Below are 24,933 nucleotides of genomic sequence, written 5' to 3'. Positions count from 1 at the left end.
TTCTCTTTGTATTGCGTTACTAAGATCCCATAGCAAGTTCTCCACTAATGTGTAGATATTGAGGATCCAGGAACTCAATGAAGCATCACCCTGGCATAATCTTGTCAATGATCGCCTCCACTACCACCTTTACTTGAAGAATGGACTCTGGTCTGCACAGTTCCAATAGGTCACCCTCCTCCTTCCCAGCACAACTTGTGAGGAATTTCATTCTGTTTACAATAGGATTTAAAAAGGATTTGCCATCTTGGAATGTTTTGCTGGTTATGGATCCAGACCAGCAGTCAGCTGCATCCTCCTCCTCCCCCCTTACTATAGTGTATTCTTATCAATCCTTCTTGCTTCTATTGTAACTTTGCCAAGAGCAAAAATCCAACCCGACTTATTTTTTTCTAATTTAATTCATGAGAAATTATGTATAAAACAGAATGCAAATGAGAGCCGAGCTGGTGCCAAAAATGGATTTAAATTTTTTTTAGATATTTTTTTGTTTTTGCTTACCTTCTTCACAGTTCTCTCCTTTGTATCCAGGATTACAGATGCAGGTCCCAATAATGCAGGTGCCATGGTTGCTGCAGGTCACGTCGATGCACTGGTTTGTGGGTACATCACATTCAGCACCTTTCCAGCCGCTGTGGCAAAGACATCTTCCCTTCATGTATTGTCCATTACCGCTACACAACACAGGGCAGGAAGCTGGAGGGGGAGGCACAAAGTTATCACAACAGTGTTCTGGTATAGAATTTTTATTCCATGTGTCTACAATCCTTTAAGTACATTCCTCTCCTGAAATACTCTGTGCTGCTCTCTTACCCTTCCACTCTCCGATTTCAGTCTTCGATCTCCCACTAGTGCCCCATACCATTATAGGGGTTGCTTATTACCACCCAATCCCACACCACTCCTAACCACCCGTAAGAGGAGGTCCTGTTAACCTTATCTCATACTATCCTCCAAACAAGTTGTAAAGGGAGGTCTTTGTGGTCCTCTCTCGTACCCCAACTCCAAACCACCCATAACAGGAGGACCTGGTGGCCCTATCAGACACACAACTCCTAACCATCCATAACATGGGGAGAAGACTAGTGATGAGCCGAGAGACCGAGCTGTTCGGGTTCGGCAACGTCCTCTGAACCTAAACGCTCAACATTTGACTTCCCATGGCTGTATCTATGTTTTCCAGGACTCCATCTAACTTCTGCAGCCATGGGGAGTCATGTGGCGAGCGTTCCAGTTCTGAGAACATTGCCAAACCTGAACAGTTTGACAGTTTGAGAAGATCAATCTGTAAACGGGCCATACCTTTATAAGAGCCTCATAGCAGCTGCATGGGTTACCTTTAGGCTGGGTTCACACTACGTATATTTCAGTCAGTATTGTGGTCCTCATATTGCAACCAAAACCAGGAGTGGATTAAAAACACAGAAAGGCTCTGTACACACAATGGTGAAATTGAGTGGATGGCCGCCATATAACAGTAAATAACGGCCATTATTTCAATATAACAGCCGTTGTTTTAAAATAACAGCAAATATTTGCCATTAAATGGCGGCCATCCACTCAATTACAACATTGTGTGAACAGATCCTTTCTGTGTTTTTAATCCACTCCTGGTTCTGGTTGCAATATGAGGACCACAATACTGACTGAAATATACGTAGTGTGAACCCAGCCTCAGGTTGCGTGCAACAATTTTTTTCCTTTAACATAACATTGTTTTCTTACCTCGACCACAATCTGGCCCAAGAAACCCCAGGAAGCAGTGGCAATTTCCAGCGACACATTCTCCATTTCCATAGCAGTTACTGGGACAGTCATCCACGGACTCTGCAACAGAAAACAATACATAAAGAGTAAGCATATGGGGTAAGGTTTACCAGGCTCCATTACAGGCGTAATGTATTACAGTTAAATTACCGCAGGTTCCCGAGTTAGTCCACAAGGCAGATCCTCTATAATAGAGCCTAGTACAGTGCATACTGCTATAATGATGACTAGCACGGTACCTACATGATAGAGCCTAACAAAAGTACTCATATAAAAAGGCCTTAATTTAGAGCTACTATTCTAGTGCCTAGTACAATTCTTGCTCCTATAAGTTATGAGTTATAGGAGCACTATTAGAGGTGCATTGGGTTAAGCTCTATTACAGGAACACTGTGTGAGTCTCTATGTTAGAGCTTTCACTCTATAAGGGGTCAGGAAACATTGTACTAGAGAACATATTTAGGAAAGTTTGACTTCTAAGGGTACCACCTTAGCCGCTTTTATAAAAGATACTGTGTCAGACATTCTACTGTACTAGGCAATATTATAAAGGGTCATTGACAGAGATTGCCAGCTGGGCACTATGGGAGCCAAATTGATAGAATTAGGCTGGGTTCACACTATGCTTTTGAAATCATTTTTTTTTTATCCGTTTTTGCAGAAAACAGATGAAAAAAAAAAACAGATGCATTTGTGGGCATCGGTTTTGATCTGTCTTACCATTGACTTCCATTACTTAAAAAAAAAAAAAAAAAAAAAAAAAGATTTTTTTTTTTTTTTTTTTAACTATACACAAAAGATGGTTGCATACATTTTTGTGTATGTTAAAAAAAACCCGATGCGTTTTGGTCCTCTTTTTCATAGTTGAAATCAGTGGAAAGACGGATGAAAACAGATGTGCACAAATCCACCATATTGCAAAAAACGATTAAAAAAACTGATGAAAAAACGTAGGCATCATTGTAGGAAGCTTATAGGCTATGGCACAAAACAAACTTTAACCCAATGGGTAACCACTTGCGACCTTATGTTTCCATAGGTGTAACAAACAGGATTCCATTAGAATCTGGTGCTTGTACAGCGAGATAACTCAGCATGCGTAACTGATTACAATACTTTTCCATTGCCATGATAAGTCATTGTGCCACCAACTCAACCGCTCACAGTGCCATTTGTATCAAATAAGACACAAGGACCCCAGGGGTCACGAGGACTAGGGGCCCATGTACATCATCTGCTCCTCAAATGGCTGCCCATTCAATTGTAGGCAACGTGTCTACTTTTTGAAGAAAACATATTTCCCGAGAGCGCGTAATACATTGCCGCAGCTTCATTATGAGTATTGTGTCAGAACAAGAGAGCAATTCCCCGAGAATAGGGAAAAAAAACCCTAAAAGATTCTGCAGCCTATCATTTAGAAGACCATCAGTGTTAAATAGATGTCAGGCATAGTTGTCAGGAAAATAGCAAAAAGTAAAGGCAGGAACTTGTGTTTTCCATTAAAGCACTTCAAAAAAGGCTTCGAGGTTACAGCACCTATTAATTTATTGATCCATCTCGCATTTTGGAGTGTGTACATGTGATTGCGATCATTGGGTAAGCTGACCACGCTGACCCCAGCATCATATCCATTCATGATATTCCTATCTGCCCTGCTGACACACATGTAATGAATTCCTAAAATGTTGTTGGAGCTGTCACATCTCTTTGATGGGTTGTGTATTGTAAAAAAATAAATCGCTGAAATTGAAATCAGGCGGTGAAACAACAAGGAAAATCTCAGATTCTGTTTTTTTTTCTCTTTAAAGTGGAACAGGTTTGTGATTCGTGAGAAGCTCAAATATTCCTGATGGTGATGAATTTATTTGAAGGGCAAGGGTCCTCGAAAAAGCCAAGGAACCCAAAATGATTGAAAATTTGTCTACACCAATATATGGTTTTCAAATGAGAGGGGCCCTAAAACTATGTATATGATGGGCCTTCACTAGAGATGAGCGAACCTCGATCATGCTCGAGTCCATCCAAACCCGACTTTCGGCATTTGATTAGCGGTGGCTGCTGAAGTTGGATAAAGCCCTAAGGCTATGTGGAAAACATGGATATAGTCATTGGCTGTATCCATGTTTTCTAGACAACCTTAGAGCTTTATCCAAGTTCAGCAGCCCCCGCTAATCAAATGCCGAACGTTTGAGTTTGGATGGACTCGAACCCGAACCCGGTTCACTCATCTCTAGCCTTCACTTTCCCCAATTTAGGCTCATCCCACCACATCTCTCCCTACTTGGGAAGGCATGTCTTTTATTACCTTTGCCTCATGCTATTCCATAATTCCTGGGCGATCCCCCCAATTTAGATAGGTTCTCAGGCCACATGAGAAATAATGATGATGCCAACCTGCGTAGGACACTCATCTTCAGGGCCCTCTAATAAGTTTGCGTTATGATACCTTTGCCTTATTGACAATCCTTAAACACCCTAGAATATAATAAGTAACCCCATGGTATTCTGACTTGTTCGCCTGAAGACCACATTAGTTGTAAACCAACATATTAAAGCGACTCTGCACCCACAATCTGACCCTCCCAAACTGCTTGTACCTTTGGATAGCTGCTTTTAATCAAAGATCTGTCCTGGGGTCCGTTCGGCAGGTGATGCAGTTATTGTCCTAAAAAACAACTTTTAAACTTGCAGCCCTGTGCCCAACGGCCGGGGCTTAAAATGTCTATGCATTAGGCTGGCACAACCTCTCTGTCCCTCCTCATTATTAGGAATGCTCCAGGCAGATTGTCTCCTATTCATCAGCTGTGTGAATACTGAACCTGGGCTGGATCGTTAAGGCACCTGTGCAATGTTCAGACAGGAGGGTGGGGAGGAGGGACGGAGGGTGGTGCAAAGTTAGGGCACAGATATTCTAAGCCCCGGCTATTGGGCATGGGATTGCAAGTTTAAAAGTTGTTTTATAGGACAATAACCGCATCACTTGCCGAACGGACCCCAGGACAGATCTTGGATTAAAAGCAGCTATCCGAAGGTACAAGTGGTTGGGGGGGGGGGGTCAGATTGTGGGTACAGAGTCTCTTTAAGAAAAAAGATGTAAGGTGGAAAGACTAAAGGCCCCCGCTTCATACTTCTTTTGGCTGAAATACACTATTAGTATCACTATCAGTGTATGGGGCACTCTTGAGATTTTGACAGATTATTTCAGTGGAGATAGGGGTTGGCCATAATGGAAAATCACTGTTTAACTCCTTTGTTCTTTAACAGAAAGCTGCGGCCAGAGCAATCTGGCTGCGGCCTACCCCTCCCCTCCTTTAGTGAGAACACAGAACATTTTGGCCATGCCGAACATTCTTGTGTATGAAAAAAAAAGATGGGGGAAGGACGGGGAGGTAACTGTTGGCCTATGCTAACCTTAACTACTAGAAGCTTAATATGGGTCAAAGCAATTTACACTAAGTCCATATAATGGACCTAATGTCCACCAAAGGAGTGGCTCTTCCTTGTAGAAGTTCCCAGTCTATAAGAACATAATACCATGTTACCTGAAAATGTCCTAATAGGGTTTATGAAAAATGGACAACCACTTGTGATCCACGATGGTCAAGCTAATTTTTATAGGTTATGGAGCTTTAGCAGAAGAAGTTATAAAGCACAAAGGTGGTGAAAGCCCAGACAGCTCCCTCAGCTTCTACCAGTTTTTATCCTTATCTGCTCTGATTCCCTGTATTCTAATGTTTGCACTAACTCGAAACAGAGCTGAACGCCGCACATGGAAAATATTATCAGTGAAACCTAAGCCGTGAATCTGGCTCTTTGAGAACTACAACTACTTTCTCTTTAAAGTGGCTCGTGATGGACAACTGAGACATGTTCCGATGGAATACAGAGGAAAAACAAGGCGCTAGCAACTCCACTCAGTACCCCTATTAGGGCATTTGGTACAAATCCGAAAATATGGAAGTAATATGTAACATATGTGGTTATAAGAAGGGATCAAATGATGTTACATAAAACCATACATTATCATATCTTCTTGGAATACCTCCATCATCATCATCATTCACCAACTTTAGGTGTAAAGGTCCAAATCGAAAATTGCAGCCACTCTATGGCCTTGCCAATCATGGTTGGCATTCAATGACTTCATGATGTGGAAGTAGAGAACCACTAGTCCCATTATACCTAGTTATATTTCAAGTCATATCCAACGTATTATTGGAAAGCTACTTCAGCCTTTCTCAAGGAGAACAATTTGAAGGCCACAAACTGCCAGCACTCTCTATACACAGTGTCAACCATTGAAAGTGCCTTGTAAATTGCACATAGCCAAGACAAAAAAGGGTCTTGAGGATGCTGTCAAGGTCAAGAACCAGGCCATGTGACCAGTGTAAGCCAACTTTATTTTTGAGCCCTTTTGGTTACGTCATCTAAGTTTTACCTACCCTCAAAGGGACACCAACTCTACCAATATCATTAGCCATCACCTCTACCATCTTAGTGAAGAGTTTGAAGAGTATGAAATTGGTGCCACCTGCTGTAATTCTGCACAAGGTGAAAATAAGCATTCAACTGAATCAACCAAGCTACTGCAAACAAAGCCCTTCCACATGAATGGTACAGTCGACAAAACCCGTCATCTTGTCACTAGACAGAAATACCCTTAAAGCTCTGATGTATGAAATAATTAGGAATAACCTGTCTCCATAGAAAAGGCTTCAGCTGAGCACAGACATGGAAATGTGATATTTCCACAATGGAAGTCAATCATTGTTTTAGATTCCTTGACCCCGGGGAATTCTGGGCATAAAGGACATTTACCTAATAGGTATAAACAGGCCAAGGTTTGATTTTCTTATCTGCAGAAATAAAAGCCAGCCGCTATGAAGGTCTCTGGAGGAAATGCTGGCACCATTTTAATATGCAGTCCATATAGAACACTGTGTCCTTCACTGGCGGGTTAACTTACCAAGAATTCCAGTATTTAATGTGTGGTAATAATGATAACATAATTTAACATGTCCATAGGAGCAGTATCGTAGTAGTTATATTCTTGTATATAGGAGGCAGTATTATAGTAGTTATATTCTTGTATATAGGGGGCAGTATTATAGTAGTTATATTCTTGTATATAGGAGGCAGTATTATAGTCGTTATATTCTTGTATATAGGAGGCAGTATTATAGTAGTTATATTCTTGTATATAGGAGGCAGTATTATAGTAGTTATGCGGTTCAGGGAAGAAACAGAGTGCTGCACCTCACACCTATGGCTGATACTAGTGCCGCTTGGCTAAATAAAAAACACATCAGAATTTTGTGTATGAATTGATCAAGCCATACTGCCCCATGTACCTCGTGCCGGTATCTGATACACATGGGTCCCTACACTAAGTCCACACCGTGCCAGTCAGTGGCCACCAACCCCGCAGGCGTGCACAGCCAGGGAACGGGGGCCATGGGACGGCCCTGCGACCCCCATGCCACAGGACCAGACCCAAAAACACCACACCAGAACCCGGCCAGCTGACCGACACGGTGTGGAGTTAGCGTAGGGACCCGTGTGGACCAGAGGACCTGCGCGGTGGTACACGGGGCAATATGGTTTGATCAATTCATATACAGACACTCTGGTGTTGATTTTTAATATAGGCCTGGCGGCATTAGTATCAGCCATAGATGGGATGTGCAGCCGTTCCATTCTCTCCAGTTCGTATTATAGTAGTTATATTCTTGTATATAGGGGGCAGTATTATACTAGTTATATTCTTGTATATAGGAGGCAGTATTATAGTAGTTATATTCTTGTATATAGGAGGCAGTATTATAGTAGTTATATTCTTGTATATAGGGGCTATAAGGGGTGGGGGAAACACCCCCTTATGAGTTTTAGGTAGGGCATGAAATACGGGGGTTTTTGGAAACTGGGGCATCATGTGTTTGCATTGTCTGGTATGGCAGGTACATCGACGACCTCCTCCTAGTGTGGGCGGGCGATGCTGAGAGAGCCAAGGATTTTGTTAACTACATCAATGGCAATACACTCAATCCTAAATTTACTTTCCAACACGAAACTCATTCTATTCCTTTTCTAGATGTTTTATTGTCCTGGGAGGGGGGAAAAATCACCAGTACATTATACAGAAAACCCTCCGCAGGCAACGGGATACTACATGCACACAGTAGTCACCCGAAACACGTTATCTTGACTACCAAGCCAGGAATAACAAGAATTGGCTCAACATGACCGGCTTTTTTAGATGTGCTGCCCCCAGATGCCCAATGTGTACATTCTCAGTCAAAACTCATTCCTTTTTGTCACACACTACGGGAAGCTCTTATAACATCAAGAGCTTCATTAATTGTGCCAGTACCCACGTAGTGTATCTCGCGGAATGTTCTTCCTGCCATGTCCAATATGTAGGGTCCACCATCAGAAAATTAAAGGTTCGATTCTCTGAACATATGCAAGACATTCGTTCCACAACCGTGCCTTGCGGGACCAAATCCATGTCTGGTTTATCCAGACACTTCCACCAATGTCACATGGGTGACACCAGTACCCTTAAAATAATAGCTATAGAAAGAGTGAAAAAACCCCCAAGAGGTGGAGATTGGGCTAAGCTCCTTAGAAAAAGAGAAGCATACTGGATCCTGAATTTGGCCACACGTTTTCCCCAGGGCATGAATCTCAAAACAGATTTATTTTACATTTTCTGATTCCTACATGTATATTTCTCTGATATCAAGACTAGAGTTATCTCTCTCTTCTCTCGTTTTACTCTTGTCATCTTTGTTACTTCTGTTGTTTTCTCCAGTATACTCTAACGGATTATTATTTACTTGTTCTGTTACTATACAGTAATTACTTATGTGCTACTTGTTATTTACTATTTACTATGCAGCATCCATACCCCTCCGGTATTGATTTGTGAGGCGTTCCTCTTCCCTCCCCCTCCCCCCCCTCTCCTTTTCCCGCTCCCCTTCCCCTCCCCCCCCTTTCTTTCCCTGCCCGCATCTTCCTTCCCCCCCGTCCATCCCTCTCCCTTTCCTCCCCCCCTTTTTTCCCCTCCCCCTCCCTCCCTCCTCCCGTTGAAGGGGAGGAGCAAGTGGTATAAGGTACATCCCACACACTATATAAGGTTTATCTTTGTAGCAGATACATTGCCATGATTAAGGAGGGTTGCCTCCGCAACGCGTGGGCGCGATTTTAACCAGTTTTTAACTTCACCTTGAATGTACCAATAAAGAATTTTGCACTACTATAAGGAGCTGTGGAAACCTTTTCTACGTTGGATGCCCTATCATACTCCAACTATTGTAGCTCCAATTACTCAGCTGTTATAGCAAGGTTCCTTTTAGGTTCGGTACGTACGAATCCGAACTTCACGAAATTCGCCGGATCGAACCGAACTTTTCAAAAGTTCGCTCATCCCTCATTATGGTAGTTATATTCTTGTATATAGAGAGCAGTACTATAGTAGTTATATTCTTGTACATAGGGGGCAGTATTATAGTAGTTATATTCTTGTATATAGGAGGCAGTATTATAGTAGTTATATTCTTGTATATAGGGAGCAGTATTATAGTAGTTATATTCTTGTATATAGGAGGCAGTATTATAGTAGTTATATTCTTGTATATAGGAGGCAGTATTATAGTAGTTATATTCTTGTATATAGGAGCAGTATTATAGTAGTTATATTCTTGTATATAGGGGGCAGTATTATAGTAGTTATACTCTTGTATATAGGGGCAGTATTATAGTAGTTATATTCTTGTATATAGGGGGCAGTATTATAGTAGTTATATTCTTGTATATAGGGGCTATATTATGGTAGTTATTTTCTTGTATATAGGAGGCAGTATTATAGTCGTTATATTCTTGTATATAGGAGGCAGTATTATAGTCGTTATATTCTTGTATATAGGAGGCAGTATTATAGTCGTTATATTCTTGTATATAGGAGCAGTATTATAGTATATTCTTGTACATGGGAAGCAGTATTATAGTAGTAATATTCATCCACATATGGGCAATAGTATAGTAATAACATTCATATATATGTGCACAGAAGCACAAAATATGAAATTTGTGCTCTTTTTTGTAACACGATAATAAGAGCACTTACAAAAAACAAGCCATTTTGCACATAAACACCATGCCCAATAAAACATGTTACCATCCTTTATAATCTTTCCTATAATACACATATCCAGAATTATTTTCAATAACAGCAAACAATTCCCCCACAAATCACATAACCTACGTACAGATGGGAGTCCAATGACCCCGAGAGCCCCAGAGCTGTTAACAAATCTGTCCTTGGAAGAAGAACCATTCAGCGCTGGCAAACTGTGCTTCAAATTGGCTACAAAGTACATTCCATAAACGCCGGCAATATCTTGTAGAGATGTTAATGTTCCTGGTAAGTATAATCCAAATGTATTTAAAAAAAAAGTGCACTGAACAAAAGCGCTGATTAAAAAGGATTTTAGAAATTAAAAATGAAAAGCAATTAGTTCTTTAGTCCTTTATTGTTTTTTTTTATTCCTTCCGTAGAGAGGTTTTGGATACAAAGTAACATCTCTCCCGCACCTCGGCCCGAGGAATGTTAATGACAAATGGGATTTCATTAACAAATGCACTCTCCCAGCTTTGATGTAAACCACCTTTTAGTGTCAGGAAGATTATCCAGAGCCAAATCAATCCCCATTAACCTGACCAGATCAAAGGAATAGAATTTTTTTTTTTTGGAAAAAAAAACGAAATTATTTTTACAAACCGCAGATGAGCCACCAACTTGTGAGTGGAAATATAAAAATATGTGAAAATGACATTGATGTTTGCAGGGTATCTGCACCATTTACCCACTCATGTGAAGGGTTATGGAGAGGAGGATGTGAGCTCCGCTAATGCTTTTTCCGTTTGATCAACCTCTCTTTGTTGCATTCTGCTTTGATTACATGTTTCCATTGCAAATGTTGCACATTAAAAATCAATAGCCGAAAGGCGTCGGCCAGCAGCGGCGATCGGGACCATCACGTAGGATCCCACCTGGCAGAGCTATGGGGGTCTTCAATATCAAAATAAATTATGATTTTCAAGATCATGTTTTAAAATCTACATGTATTTCATGTAGATTTACAAATTGTAAATTGTGGAGTAAATTTGGCTTTGACCAGATGATGCGTGGTTAACCACGTGAAACGGCTGTAGCCATCAGACGCCCCTGCCTTCACTTCCCCTCCCCACTTATGTCTATCGAGACTGAATAAACGGATCATTACCGCAGCGTTTTTTGTGGTGAGTGCAAGCTTCTTTTTCTCCTTGTTTGGAATATAACTACTATAATACTGCTCCCTATATACAAGAATATAACTACTATAATACTGCCCCCTATGTACAAGACTATAAAATACTATAATCCTGCCCTCTACGTACAAGAATATAACATAGTATAATACTGCCCCCTCTGTACTAGAATATAACTACTATAATACCGTCCAGTGAATACAGAATAGATGACATCAGATCATAGCTCTTACACTATATAAGGGAGGGGAGATGTACTGGTCTGTAGACATAACTAAAAACATTATATAATCTTTATTCGTACATAAAAGTAGATTTTTTATGGGAAAAAAAATCTCCCTAGTCAGGGATGATAATGGAAAAAAATTGCTTATTATTCTCATATTATAATTTCTAGGCCCTGCAAGGCGGCTGTTTTGACTGAATTTGTTGGTAAGTAAAATAATGCCGCCTCAGCACACAGAACCAGGCGCTGGTATAATTTGCTGGGTGCGCGGTTGTATCAGCTGCTGGTAAATAATGGCCGCCATCCTTTCAGTGTTTTAACTTAATCCCAGAGCTATTAACTTATCCAATTTATTGCACAAATTTCCTGAGCTCCCGGATCGGCTGTGTTCTTTACTGCGCAAATCACTTTTATCTCTTCATCCTTCTATCAGGATAACCAAGTGTAATGTACATTTCAACACAGGGCGCTTGTATATAAGCAATACAGATGATGGGTCAGCCCTATAGGGGGAGTGTGAATAAAGTTATGCGTATAGCCATAGGATTTATGGAGGTTGCATTCAGTGTAGGAGCAGCTATTCAGGCATCTTGTTATTTGCAATGAAACTATAAAGTACTCACAGGAAAAAGGGCTACAGTAGGTGTTGAGGGTGTCACAGACCAATGTCAGCCATAATTATTGCCCCATTTCCAGCCACAGTTTCTTTCTACCCCACAACTGTGTCTGTAATCACATAAAACTAGGAGCCACCGCCTAAAACTCTATAAATTGTTAGCCATAAACACTGGCCATATAGTCAAAGACCCCCCCTCCCCCCCCAATAACATTCTGTGCCCTCGTAACATTGTCAACAGTAGAAAGGGGCCTAAAACATTGCCAGCCCTATACAATGTCCCCATAGCATCAACAGCTGTAAAAAAAAAAAAAAAAGCGCCACCTCAATATTGACATTAAAAAACATTGTCTCATAATATTGACAGCCATAGTCAGGACCCCCATAATGCCACAAACATAATCAGTGCCACTTAAAAAGCCATAATCAGTGCCCCTATAACACTGCCAGCCATAATGAGTGCCCCCATATCACTGCCAGCTATAATGAGTGCCCCCATAACACTGCCAGCCATAATCAGTGCCCCCATATCACTGCCAGCTATGAGTGCCCCCATAACACTGCCAGCCATAATCAGTGCCCCCATAACACTGCCAGCCATAATCAATAGCCATATAACATTGCCAGCCATAATCAGGGTACCATATAACACTGCCAGCCATAATCAGTGCCCCCATAACACTGCCAGCTATAATGAGTGCCCCCATAACACTGACAGCCATAATCAATAGCCATATAACATTGGCAGCCATAATCAGCGCCCCTATAAAACACTACCAGCCTAAATCAGTGTCTGCATAATATTGACAGCCATACGCCATGCCCCTATAACACTGCCAGTCATAATCAGGAGCCACATAACCCTGCCAGCTATAGTCAGCACCTCCATAACACTGCCAGCTGTACTCCGTGCCCATATAACACTGCCAGCCACAATGCAGAGCCATATAAATCTACCAGCCATAATCCAGAGCCATATAAAAATACCAGCCATAATCCAGAGCCATATAAAAATGCCAGCCATAATCCAGAGCCATATAAAAATGCCAGCCATAGTCAGTGCCTCATACCACTGACAGCCAATACCGGAGCCATATAACACAGCCAGCTATATTCAGTGCCCCCGTAGCCATATAACACTGCCAGCCTTAGTACATTTCTGCATCAGACAAGGAAAATGAAGCCAGACATGATGTCTCAGGGCAGGCGGGCAGAAATCAAAGACTGTTAGGGATAAAGATAGGTGGAAATGGGATTCCTTAGATATGTAATTACATATTTATTTTCCTTTTTGCACTTGACCTTATTATAAGCAGCACTGTAATATTTAGGTGACTCTGAATGGCGGCAATGTTTGATGTATATATATGACATCTCACAGCTTAGTGACTCCTTCAGTAAATACTATTTCTGAGGCCACTTGTATAATGTCTGATTCCCTCTCTCTGACAATCCATTTAATATGGCAGCTTATCATTTTATTCCAAACGCTACTGCAGGGAAAGAGGCTCTTACAATGCAGAACCACACATCAATGGTTGCCATGGCGACACTTTACGGCAGGCTTGGGCCTAGTTGTACACAATGCAGAGGAGGGAGAATATTTATGGAGCTATTGTGGGATATAATAATGCAAGAGAAAAATATTACTATGCAGATGGTTCAGAACCCCAGTACCTTATATTATTAGTAGGATTTTATTACTATTTTATTAGGTGCCATAAATCATTAGTATTGTGGACAATCCCATTATTCTCTATTTCATCTTTCTTTCCCAGTTCAATGCAGTCTCCTTATGTTGCAGCATTAACCCAAATCATCCCATTCTGAGGAATATAATACCCAGGGTTACAGTCAAGACTGACACTTGAGAAGTGATGAAGAGGTACTGTGGAGAAAAAAAAATCTAGGCCTTTGTAATAAGGTGGGCGACAACCCATTATTAGTGCATATAAACATTGTGTGGATGTGTGTGTGTGTGTGTGTGTGTGTGTGTGTGTATGTGTGTGTGTGTGTGTGTGTGGGGGGGGTACTCTCTTTATACCAAAACTTTATAAGTGTCCCATTACAAGGGGTGTTATGGGGTGAAAAGGCTAATATTGCCCTATGTCATGGGGTAGGGAACCGTGGCTCTCCAGCTGTGGCAAAACTACAACTCCTATCATGTCTGGAGTACCCCTGCTCCTATGTAATAGGCCTAGCTCGGCTCATCAACAGTTTTCATCATTTTAGCAGGTTAAAAGCAGTTTTTTTTTTTTTGGTGGGCTTTTCATCCTTGTGTCATCTGGTTGATTGTTTCGATGCTTAGAACATTACAGTCTAGATCAATCTAATGTTTCTTAAAGCTTCCTTTTAGTGCATGGAGTATGTGACAGGAAACAGACGCGAGTGTCAGGCCCCAGAAGTCTGAAATGCAACTTAAATAGCAGATGGCATTTTAAAGACTGTCATTTTTGTTTTTTATTGTAGACATACAAAGGCAGTAAAATCTAATCTGGGCTTGTAGGCGGTCACGTTCCCCCCCCCCCCCCCCCTTTTATCTCTTGTAGTTGGCACAACGTACGCAGGACCTCAGTAAAGAAGGTCATCAGTTCGAACCCCCATCACTCATTTTAGATGAGTCATTCTGCTCTAATCTTTGACTGAAACCCTGAATGAATAACTGTTCAAGAGTGCGTCAAGGGGCAGTTAGCACCACCAAAGGCGAGGACCAGCAACATGTCAAAAATAATAACTACAATGGTGGTCATGTGTTACTTTAAAGGGGAAATCCAGTCTAGGGGTTGCATTTGTTTAGGTGGTTTGATGTGCCTTCTGCCTTCGTTAAGGGGATTGGGTCTTTATATGTTTAAAGGATCTAGTCTAGGGGCTGTATTCATTTAGACGGTCTGGTCTGGTGTCCGCATTTGTTTACGAAGGTCTCTGGTCTGTATTTCTTTATGTATGGTCTGTGGTCAGTATTTCTTTAGCGATTGGTCTGGGATCTGCATTTCTTTATGAGGTCTGTATTGAGCCTGATATGCTAACTCCAGGGGGTAGACTGGCCCCCTTGTGTGTCCATTAAGACTTTTTGGTAAATCATTTTAAAACTGGTGGCCGGGAAGGTTGCTGAGATCTGGTTTGCTGTACGTAGAATCATTGCGATGAAAGATGGATGGAGCCTTTGCTGGTTTCTATAAAATACCCTACAGAAAAAAGGAATATTTTAATAACCCCTAACTATGGCACCAAGGGATTCTGGAAAATGGGTGGTGTGAATCCTTGACTGGATTGGCCTTTGAAGCATCCGGGTTCCTCCTCATTGTGAAGCCTACATCAAAGAGGCGAAATATATCCAGTCGTTACTCCACTTAGCGCACTCATCAATTCAGCCCACGACTCATCTTTACCCCTGAGGGTTGGGGGGCATACTTATTATCCAGTTCCTCATCTCAGCACACCCCCTCCCATCTTGGTGCTCAGAGAACAGGAGGATGATCGCCTGTCTCATAAATCAATCTAATGTTACTATCTGACATACTTATGGTTTTTTATGCCCTTTTTTCTATTTTCCGTTGTTTATGTATAGAATTTTTTCTTACAGTCAGTGCTTGTTAATTGCATCTAATCCCCATAATTCCAAATTCCACGTAGGAGGTATATCTAGCTCAGTTCAGCCAGTCCTCCCTGGTGCAAGAATTGAGCAGAAAAATTATTTGAAACTAATATTCCTCCCCGTATGGGCAGTTTTTTTTCCCTCTTTTATGATCATCCTGTCTTCGCTGTAATAAAAATCATCTTTCTGCACATTGAACTGCCAATATAAACAATCAGAGCTGTGGTGTAAAGCATGGTGGAAGGATAAAGCTATAGCCTGAGTTCCTGATAAGAATGAAGGATGATTTCTGATTGTGACAGGCAATAAAGCTAGAGTCACTGATGATAGTGATTTAATTGAGTTGAGCCCTGCATTTGCCACCATACAATCCTATTCACAGGGGGGCAAAAAAAATAAATTACAAAACTTATTTGCTGCCATTTTGATGGTCTATTTTGGCCACAGTTGGGTCCTAATATTTATTGTAGATCTTGCATTGTGTTTATGAACCAAGTAGTTTAGAAAGAACACAAATTCCTATCTAGTGTCAGTCTTCAGTGTATCTATGGCATTCTATTTATGAACCAGGCAGATCAGGATGAACACAGCTGTTTTATTAAAGCGAATCTCTACCCACAATCTGACCCCCCCAAACCACTTATACCTTCGGATAGCTGCTTTTAATCCAAGATCTGTCCTGGGGTCCGTTCAGCAGGTGATGCAGTTATTGTCCTAAAAAAACAACTTTAAACTTGCAGCCCGTGCCAAACAGGAGTATCTGTGCCCTAACTTTGCACTGTCCCTCCTCCCCACCCTCCTCATCATTAGGAAAGCTCCAGACAGATTGCCTCCTATTCTCCACCTGTGTCAGCCCGGCACATGGGCTGGATCGTTAATCACCTGTGCAGTGTTCAGCATGGAGAAAATGTTCCACTGGCATTCCTAATGATGGAGAGGGTGGAGAGGGTGGGGAGGAGGGATGGAGTGGTGGTGCAAAGTTAGGGCACAGATACTCCCGTTTGGCACTGGGCTGCAAATTTAAAAGTTGTTTTTAGGACAATAACTGCATCACCTGCTGAACGGACCTCAGGAAAGAAGCAGCTATCCGAAGGTACAAGTGGTTTGGGGGGGGGGGGGGGCAGATTGTGGGTACAGAGTCTCTTTAACTATAGCCTTGTTATTGGCAGAGCTGAAAATGAAGAGAGCTATATTTCCCACCAATCTTTAGTTAAACTGTAGCATTCTATTCATAATCCAGAAAGCTCTCATGTAATACTGAGATGGTGTATGTAACCTTATCACATGATACTGTTGGCTAATCTGATGTATCTAAGCATATAATCTGTGATCTTGCATGCTGATCTAGAATATCCATGCTGTCTGCTGAGCTGGTGTATCTAAAATATTTTTCATAGAAGAACAGAAGGTGGAGGACAGCATCATCTTCAATCAAGTGCTTAATATTTATTGTGCCAATTCGCATAGTACAGTGCAACGTTTCAGGAGCTGAAACGTTGCACTGTACTATGCGAATTGGCACAATAAATATTTAGCACTTGATTGAAGATGATGCTGTCCTCCACCTTTTGTTCTTCTGTGTAATACTGGGGTTGGGAGCCGAACCCCGAGAGGACCGTGCATCCGATTGGCGTGTTTTCTGCGGACCTGCATCGATTTTTGGTATAAAATATTTTTCATGAAATTGCCAGCTGTCCCACCATACATAAACCCATCGTATGCGATACCGCCTGCTCAGCCAGGATATCTAAGCGTAACATAAACAGTGTTATATTACAGAATAGTGTCAGTCTTTACTGTAACTCTGCATTTTATTCATAACCCAAGAATTTAGGATAAGCTGATGTAATACATCTATCATTTACATAGACATTGCTACTACATATGACAGCGCCATTCCCCAGAGTTACTGCTCCATAAACAATAAGCAAATCTGCCAAAAGTTGTCACAAAAGCCATCACGGGCCGCCGTAAAAGTCATCCAGAGGGAGAGTTTTTCTTTCATCTTTTCGCCTCGATCGTAGAAACAGCACTAAAACAATGTCAGCAGCGTATAACTTGAAAATGACAAATGTTCTGTGAAATAGAACAAGATCGGACTGTGCGCCAGACCCGGACACGAAGCCCAGGCGAGCACAGGCCTATAAATCCCCTCCGCCCCTCCACCGAGAGGGAATCTCACTGTATATTATATGATCTTTTATTCTTCTGGGTAAATAAAACCCGCATTATTTCCAGCCTCTCAGGAAGGGCTATGACTTACAGCGGCGGTGGCGGTGCTGGCACGCGGCCCTGACCCTGCAGAACTAACACCTCTCTGATACTGTGGCACAGGGCCCAAATGGTAACATTACCACAAGTCCACATACTGATCTCCTTCCTAGATGCACTTAGGTATCACAGCCTGTGTAACACTCATCTACTATAACTATAGGACCCTGTACCTGGACGGATTTCAAAGGAAAAATATTTAAGCCAAGAACATAGTTGTCATGTCTTGGCCCATTCAGGTGGGCACAGGGTGATAAGAGTCCCGCCTGCAGCCAGTACATCCCTCATTATTACACAAAGCCGGTGCCATGTTACATAGAGGCAGAACAATTATAGGGAGCCATCAAGGTCAATAGCAAGTGACGGATCTCATGTGATACTGAGAGGGTGTATAACCTTATTACATAATCAGCTGACTTAACTGAGCTTATCTTGTGTGATACTACGTGCAGATCTGGTGTATCTAAGCCTATCATTCATGATACTGTGTGCTGAGCTGGTATATGTAAAACTATGAAAAATGATATTGTCTGCTGAACTGTGTATCTAGGCTTATGAAGCATGAACTGTCTGCTGGGCAGATGTATCTAAGCCCATGAAGCATAATACTGTCTGCTGGGTAGGTGTATCTAAGCCTATGAAGCATGATACTGCTAAGCTAGTGTATCTATGAAATCTTGCATGATATTCCCAGTTGAGACACTGTATCTAAACCCATCATGTATGATGCCTTCTGCTGAACCAGGCAAATAATACACTGATGTATCTAAGCCTCTTATGTGTGATATATGTGAGTATATCTATTATGCTGTTTAGCTAATGTATCTAAACCTCTCGTGTGATACTATATACTAATTTAGTGTATTTAAGCCCATCATATGCTATACTCTTAGCTCCAGTGTATCTAAGCCTATCATGTATACATACCTCCCAACATTTGCATCCCACTCAGGGCTCTGCGTCCACTTTTCATGCTCATTTGCACTTTACCCAGTAACCTTATTTATTGGTATGTTCACATTTTGCAGTTTAGTAGCAGATTTTTTCCAACTGACTTCAATAATTCCTTCACCTATCTGTAGTGTAGCTGCACCATGAAAAATAAACACAGCGAATAATGGGATAGCAGAAATGTGATACTGTATCTAAGCCAATCATGTGTGATACTGTCAGATGAGTTAGTGTATCTAAACCCATAATGAGTTATACATGCTGTTGAGCTGATTCAAGTATCTATCTATTATGTGATTTTGTTTGCCAAACTGCTGTATTTTATCATGTATCTAAGCCTTTAGTGTGTGTGATACAGATCACTTTATATTGTTGGATATCTACTTCCCATGATTCTTTTATATACAGAGCAGGATAATAAACATTTTGACGGTTTCTGTATCATCCGCCCACCATAAAGCGTCTGCGCTCCCCCACACACTTCCATTAAATGCTGCAAAGACGTCTAAAGAGGAATCCAGCAGCTGTAAAAATGAGCATGACAAAGAGAGACATCGTTCACGACGCAACCGTCCTGGTGGTGACAGAGCAACTGCACAGCGTAGAGACTTTGTCACATTGTTCCTGGGCTGAAGTAATGCTCGCCGACCTTGTCACAGTTTCCATTAGAAGACAGCAGAAATTCTGGTCCCATAAGGGAAATTCCTTGCAGCGGTATAGTATCTGTCCAGGCTTTGGGCGTGCGGGGTGTATAGACAATGGTCTTCACATCTCTGCTAGGACGCATGAGAAGTCACGGCAAAGCAATGCGAACGCTGTCTGCATTTAAATACATATAAGATTAAACTACGTAGGCAAGCATCTATACTGAGTTGGCCCACAAGCACCTGCCATTAGGTGGTGCCTGTGGATATTCCCCATATGGTCTAATGGATTACAACCTGGAACTATGGTGGTTCCAAGGAAAAGGGACATTTCTCATGGTGGACTGCCAATAAAGCACACTTCTAAAGATGGCCCCTATGGGCAAGGATGTTCCTACTGGTGGCCCAAGTGGCTATGTGCTAGTCTTCAGGTAGAGTATGGAATATCTAGTATAAAGAGTAGCAATAGAAGTACAGTATCTAGTATAGATAGGACAAGAAAGTTGGTTGCCAAGGCCTACTCAGGAAAACATAGGATCAAGACCAGTCCTTGTGATGAACTTATAGATACAGCCTGTGTACTAGTTGTGTCACACATTTCTTCTATGGCCTTCAAGAAGAATGTTGGTGTCACCCCTAGTCTTAGAGGGTATCATGTGCTCAAGGACCTCTTTGTGGACCGCCAGTGAGGTCAGTACTTCTTTAACCACAAGGAGTTAACTGCTGTAATGCTCATCACTTCAGGGACTCTACAAATCTCCGGAACTAAGATGGTCTTTACAGGTTCAGCCTATGTTCACACGCCAATTAGACGAATGTCATTTCAAGGAAAATACCAGTTATTTTATAAAAACGGCCGGTATTTTCCTTTAAATGACATCTGTCCACTAACAGCTTTCATTTTGACAGTGTGTGAACATAGCCCAACTCTGCACTAGCTGCTGTTGTTTCCTTTACGTAAGAATTGGGCCTTCATGTATATGGATGATCTGTTACTAAGTAAAGGTACCCATTGAATTGCACTGCTCTTTGGTGCATTCATCCTTCTTAAAACCAATAGGCAATCTCCTTTAGAAGGCCACAAAGACAAGTAAGATGGAATGGCTCTCACAGCAACTCTTAATGCCTAGACACAACCCTTTAAGACCCTAAAAAGACAATACACCCAATACACCCTTTAAGAGTACTATATTATATATACACATTTAGATAGATTGCAATTTTTAGTTTAATTTTTTTACAAAAACTTTATGCATATCTAGGGCTTTAACCAATCTGAGGCCTTAGGTAATGGCTTTAGTTCCTCCCCCCCCAGAGGCGGCCCGGCCTGACATAGCAAGCGCAGTATGTAAACTCTCATTGCAGCCGCTCAATCCCAAATGTTTTTTCAAAGGCCTTTGAATGAAATGTGTATTGTGATTGCGGAGACTCTTCATGGTCTAGATCTGAAAGCAAATCTGCTGACTTTGACTATGGCTGCTTGGTACAGAGCTGCCCCTAGGCCAGTACAGCATCTGGTCAACTATGTCCTCGCTGGCTGCGCAGCACGCCCCAGAGCCTCACGTGAGCCGCTCCATGCACGTTACTGGCCCAAAACGCTTTACACTTACACAGCTAAAAATAAAACCGAGAACGGACAGACGTGAGATTATCTGCTGGAATATGTTTTGCATCGTCTGTTGCGCATAATAATGACCATTGTGTTATCTGGTATTATATGATATGGCGTGTACGTACATAAAGACACTGGTTGAAACTGAATGGGCACTGATATGGCTGGTATCATTGTATAGAAGCTTATTTATAGCTGATGGATGGGCACTAATGTGGCTGATAATGTCAGAATATGTGGACATTATATGGGCATTGGGTGACTGGTCACTGGTAGTGTTGAGCGGAGAGGCCAAACTGTTCTTTTTACTATGTCACTGCTACTATAATATACAAACTGATGTCACTGGTACTATAATATAAAGACTGATGACACTCGTACTATACTATACAGACTGCTGTCACTGGTAACATTATATACAGACTGATGTCACTTCTACTTTAATATACAAACTGATGTCACTGGTACCATAATATACAGTCTGATGTCACTGGTACCAGTATATACAGATTCAGTCACTGGTACTATTATATACAGACTAATTACACTGGTACTATAATATACAGACTGATGAAACTAGTACTATAATATATAGACTGATGTCACTGGTACTATAATATATAGACTGATGACACTGGTACCAGTATATACAGATTCAGTCACTGGTACTATTATATACAGACTAATTACACTGGTACTATAATATACAGACTGATGAAACTAGTACTATAATATACAGGCTGATGTCACTGGTACTATAATATATAGACTGGTGACACTGATTCTATAATATATAGACTGAAGACACTGGTACCAGTATATACAGATTCAGTCACTGGTACTATTATATACAGACTGATGACACTGGTACTACAATATACAGACTAATGTCACTGGTACTTCAATATACAGGCTGATGACATTGGCATCAGAACTTCCCACTGCGAGCGGCCGGACCCGGTCACTTCATAGTGTGCACTGACATGGGTTTCTGCGGCTGCTATTCACTGAATAGCAGCCACAGAAAAATGACATGTCAGTTGTTTGCGGCGCCGCAAGGGATCCCGGCCGGAGCGTGAACGATGTGTATGCGCTCCGGTCGGGATCCCATAGACAAATAGACAACGTATTTTTTTCCTATTAAAGGGGAAGTCCGGGCAAAATAATTTTAAGATATTTTATTGTCCAACAAAAGTTATGAAAATTACTAATAGACACTTATTATGGGAAACGCTATAGTCCATTTTCCCTGTACTTACTACAGCATGGCGTGTTCAGGTCTCTGTAAAGTTGGTGATGTCACGTCACATAAACTGCCGACACCTGCTGCTCCAGTCTGTCCCACCGCTGCAACAGTAGTTGGCAGTTTATGTGATGTGACATCACCAACTAAATACAGAGACCTGAACACGCCATGCTGTAGTAAGTGCAGAGAAAATGGACTATAGCATTTCCCATAATAAGTGTCTATTAGTAATTTTCATAACTTTTGTTGGGCAATAACGCATCTTAAAATTATTTTGCCCGGACTTCCCCTTTATCTACGGCCTTTGTTGCAATCGGCAATGGACGCAGAAATACGAAAAAATTTGTTGTGTGAACATAGCGTAATGTCACTGGTACTACTATATACAGACTGATGTCATTGGTACTATAATATACAGATACAGTCACTTCTGCTATTATATACAGACTGATGTCACTGGTACTACAATATACAGGCTGATGACACCGGTACGATTATATACAGACTGATGTCAATGGTACTATCATATACAGACTGATAACATTGGTGCTATTTTATACATATGTCACTGGTTCTGTTACATGTCAATTGATGTCCTGGTACTATTATATGAGCACTGAAATCCGTGAAACTGTTATATACCCACTGTATTCACGGATGAGGACAATAATAATAATAATAATAATAATAACAACAACATATGTGGTTGTCACAACTACTGTATGGCATGTATATACGCGGCTTGTGATATAAGGGCACTGCTATAGTAGTGGTTTTAGGACATCACAAATATTTTTTTTCCATTAATGCTCCTGGTCGGTGGTATTAATGAAGTGCACAGTCCGCTCCCCAATATATTATATCAGCCACATATTGCATTTCTTCAGAGGACAGTGAAGCGGGCCTGGGATTTCTCACACGTCCTCGGTGCTCATTCCCATGCTCTCGTGGAACCTTGACCATCCTATATCATTGCTGGTCACTCTAGTGAAACTAAATATACAAAGGAAACCAGTGACCTCCGACTGAGAGACAGCAGAGCATCAATCCTTTGCCTCCTCCTTACGGCCTCCATCACACAATGATATAGCCACATCTCCAGAGACGTTCCTGAGCACAAATCAACCATTAAGGGCACATGATCAGAAATCTGACAAGGTTCAGGAACAGATTAGAAAAACATGGCAGCATTTTCCCAAAGACGGCTTGTTATATCTGGTTATGTGCAGGTCAGCTCCTTGAAGGTTGTGCTGAACCCCACACAACCTGAAGACAGGCGTGGAGCTGTTTTTTTTCAAGAAGGCTGCCATCCTGGCCAACACTGGCCAAATCCCAATTCGACTTAAATAGATATCAGTATTTCACATTGTAATCCCCGATCCAAACCATATGGGATACCAAACATATTCGTGGTGGTGTGATAGCTGAGGCCCCAACTCCATCCCAAAAACATGGACAAAATGGGACACCGCTGCAGTCACTCACTGGCTGAGCAGGCGCTTCCGGCCGGGTTGTGACAACACTAACCCTGGAGAAACTGGAGCCTAGTGGTGGTCAGTGAGCCTGTGACGTGGCACTGCTAGGGCACGGGGACAGGTAAGTGTTGATTCTTTATTATGTTCCCGCACCCCCTGCCTGCACTGTATTTATTATTTTGGCTGGACTTCTCCTTTTAAGTCAATTTGTATGACTTACCTTGAGACTTAAAGCTTTAACCTATCAAGCCCCAACCTACCCCCCCCCCCCCCAAAAAAAAAAAATAAAAAAAAATTAAATATAACAATTATTCCCAATCACTCATGGTGGTACAATTTTTTTTACTGTGTTTTGTGAGGCCCATGATAGTTCTTACTGTTGGCCAGTATAATTCAGGTTGGCCTCTGGACCTGGGCCTCTGAAACAGACTTGTGACAAGAATTCTTCAAAAATATACTTGAATAGTAAAACAAGAACTTACCAATAGTAGTTGTGAGGAAGGAAACCACCTCAGACTCTTTGCCATCATTGTAAAATGCCAGGTGCCAGATGCCGGAGTCCAAATATTGGATGAATCCAGTCTCATGACTTGTTAAAGGCACCACCCCCCTGTGTAGCCTCTGAGGACCTTCCAAGCTTCTGGCCTCCTGTGATAACAGACGTCTTCCATCCAAAAGTTCCACAAAATCAAACTAAAGTAAAGGCATAAAAAAATGAACATATATTTAAGCATCTTCAAACTATTATGTCCATATGTGAAGAGCCGATAGACTCAACAACCCCCCTTTCCCATGAGACATGCCCTATGTTGTCACCTGCGTGTGAGATGGAGGGAGCCCTCGTCTACCATAAATCCCGACAAGTGCCGCCTTTCCCAAAGACACATTGAATTTGAGGTGAACAGGGTGGTCTATGAAAACTTGGGATCTCCAAAATATGCCAGGAGGGATCTTCTGTGTTGCTCTCCGACCAACATCCAGTTCTCCAGAGTCAATAAAGCTGTCATCGGGAAAAAGGTTGCTATGCTTTCCTGCACGAAATATAAACCAAAAACATGAGTCACTTTACAAAAACGAGCAACATAAATGTGAAATGTCAAGTGAACAATGACAGATCTGCCGACTGAGGTTAAAAAAACAGCGGTCAGGAGAAGGTTGAATGAAAGTACAACTACAGGTGACAGATTGGAGAAAGGAAAAACCTTGACCCATGGGATA

The 24,933-nt window shown here is 41.6% G+C and overlaps 1 protein-coding gene across 11 annotated transcripts in view; it reads right to left on the bottom strand.

The window, feature by feature from the left end:
* TENM4 (teneurin transmembrane protein 4) overlaps positions 1-24,933 on the bottom strand; it is an 890,102-nt gene that overhangs the window by 83,545 nt on the left and 781,624 nt on the right. For all 11 annotated transcript variants that reach the window (XM_069969727.1, XM_069969733.1, XM_069969734.1 and 8 more), the window contains 4 exons: positions 24,532-24,746; positions 24,198-24,408; positions 1,726-1,827; positions 502-696 (listed from right to left, as the gene is read on the bottom strand). In XM_069969727.1, the coding sequence (XP_069825828.1) occupies positions 502-696; positions 1,726-1,827; positions 24,198-24,408; positions 24,532-24,746 (723 nt within the window). The remainder of the gene's footprint in view (positions 1-501; positions 697-1,725; positions 1,828-24,197; positions 24,409-24,531; positions 24,747-24,933) is intronic.

Source organism: Dendropsophus ebraccatus, chromosome 5 (genome assembly GCF_027789765.1).
Source record: "Dendropsophus ebraccatus isolate aDenEbr1 chromosome 5, aDenEbr1.pat, whole genome shotgun sequence".
NCBI classification, from domain to species: Eukaryota; Metazoa; Chordata; class Amphibia; order Anura; family Hylidae; genus Dendropsophus; species Dendropsophus ebraccatus.
This window is presented reverse-complemented; position numbering and strand designations above follow the sequence as displayed.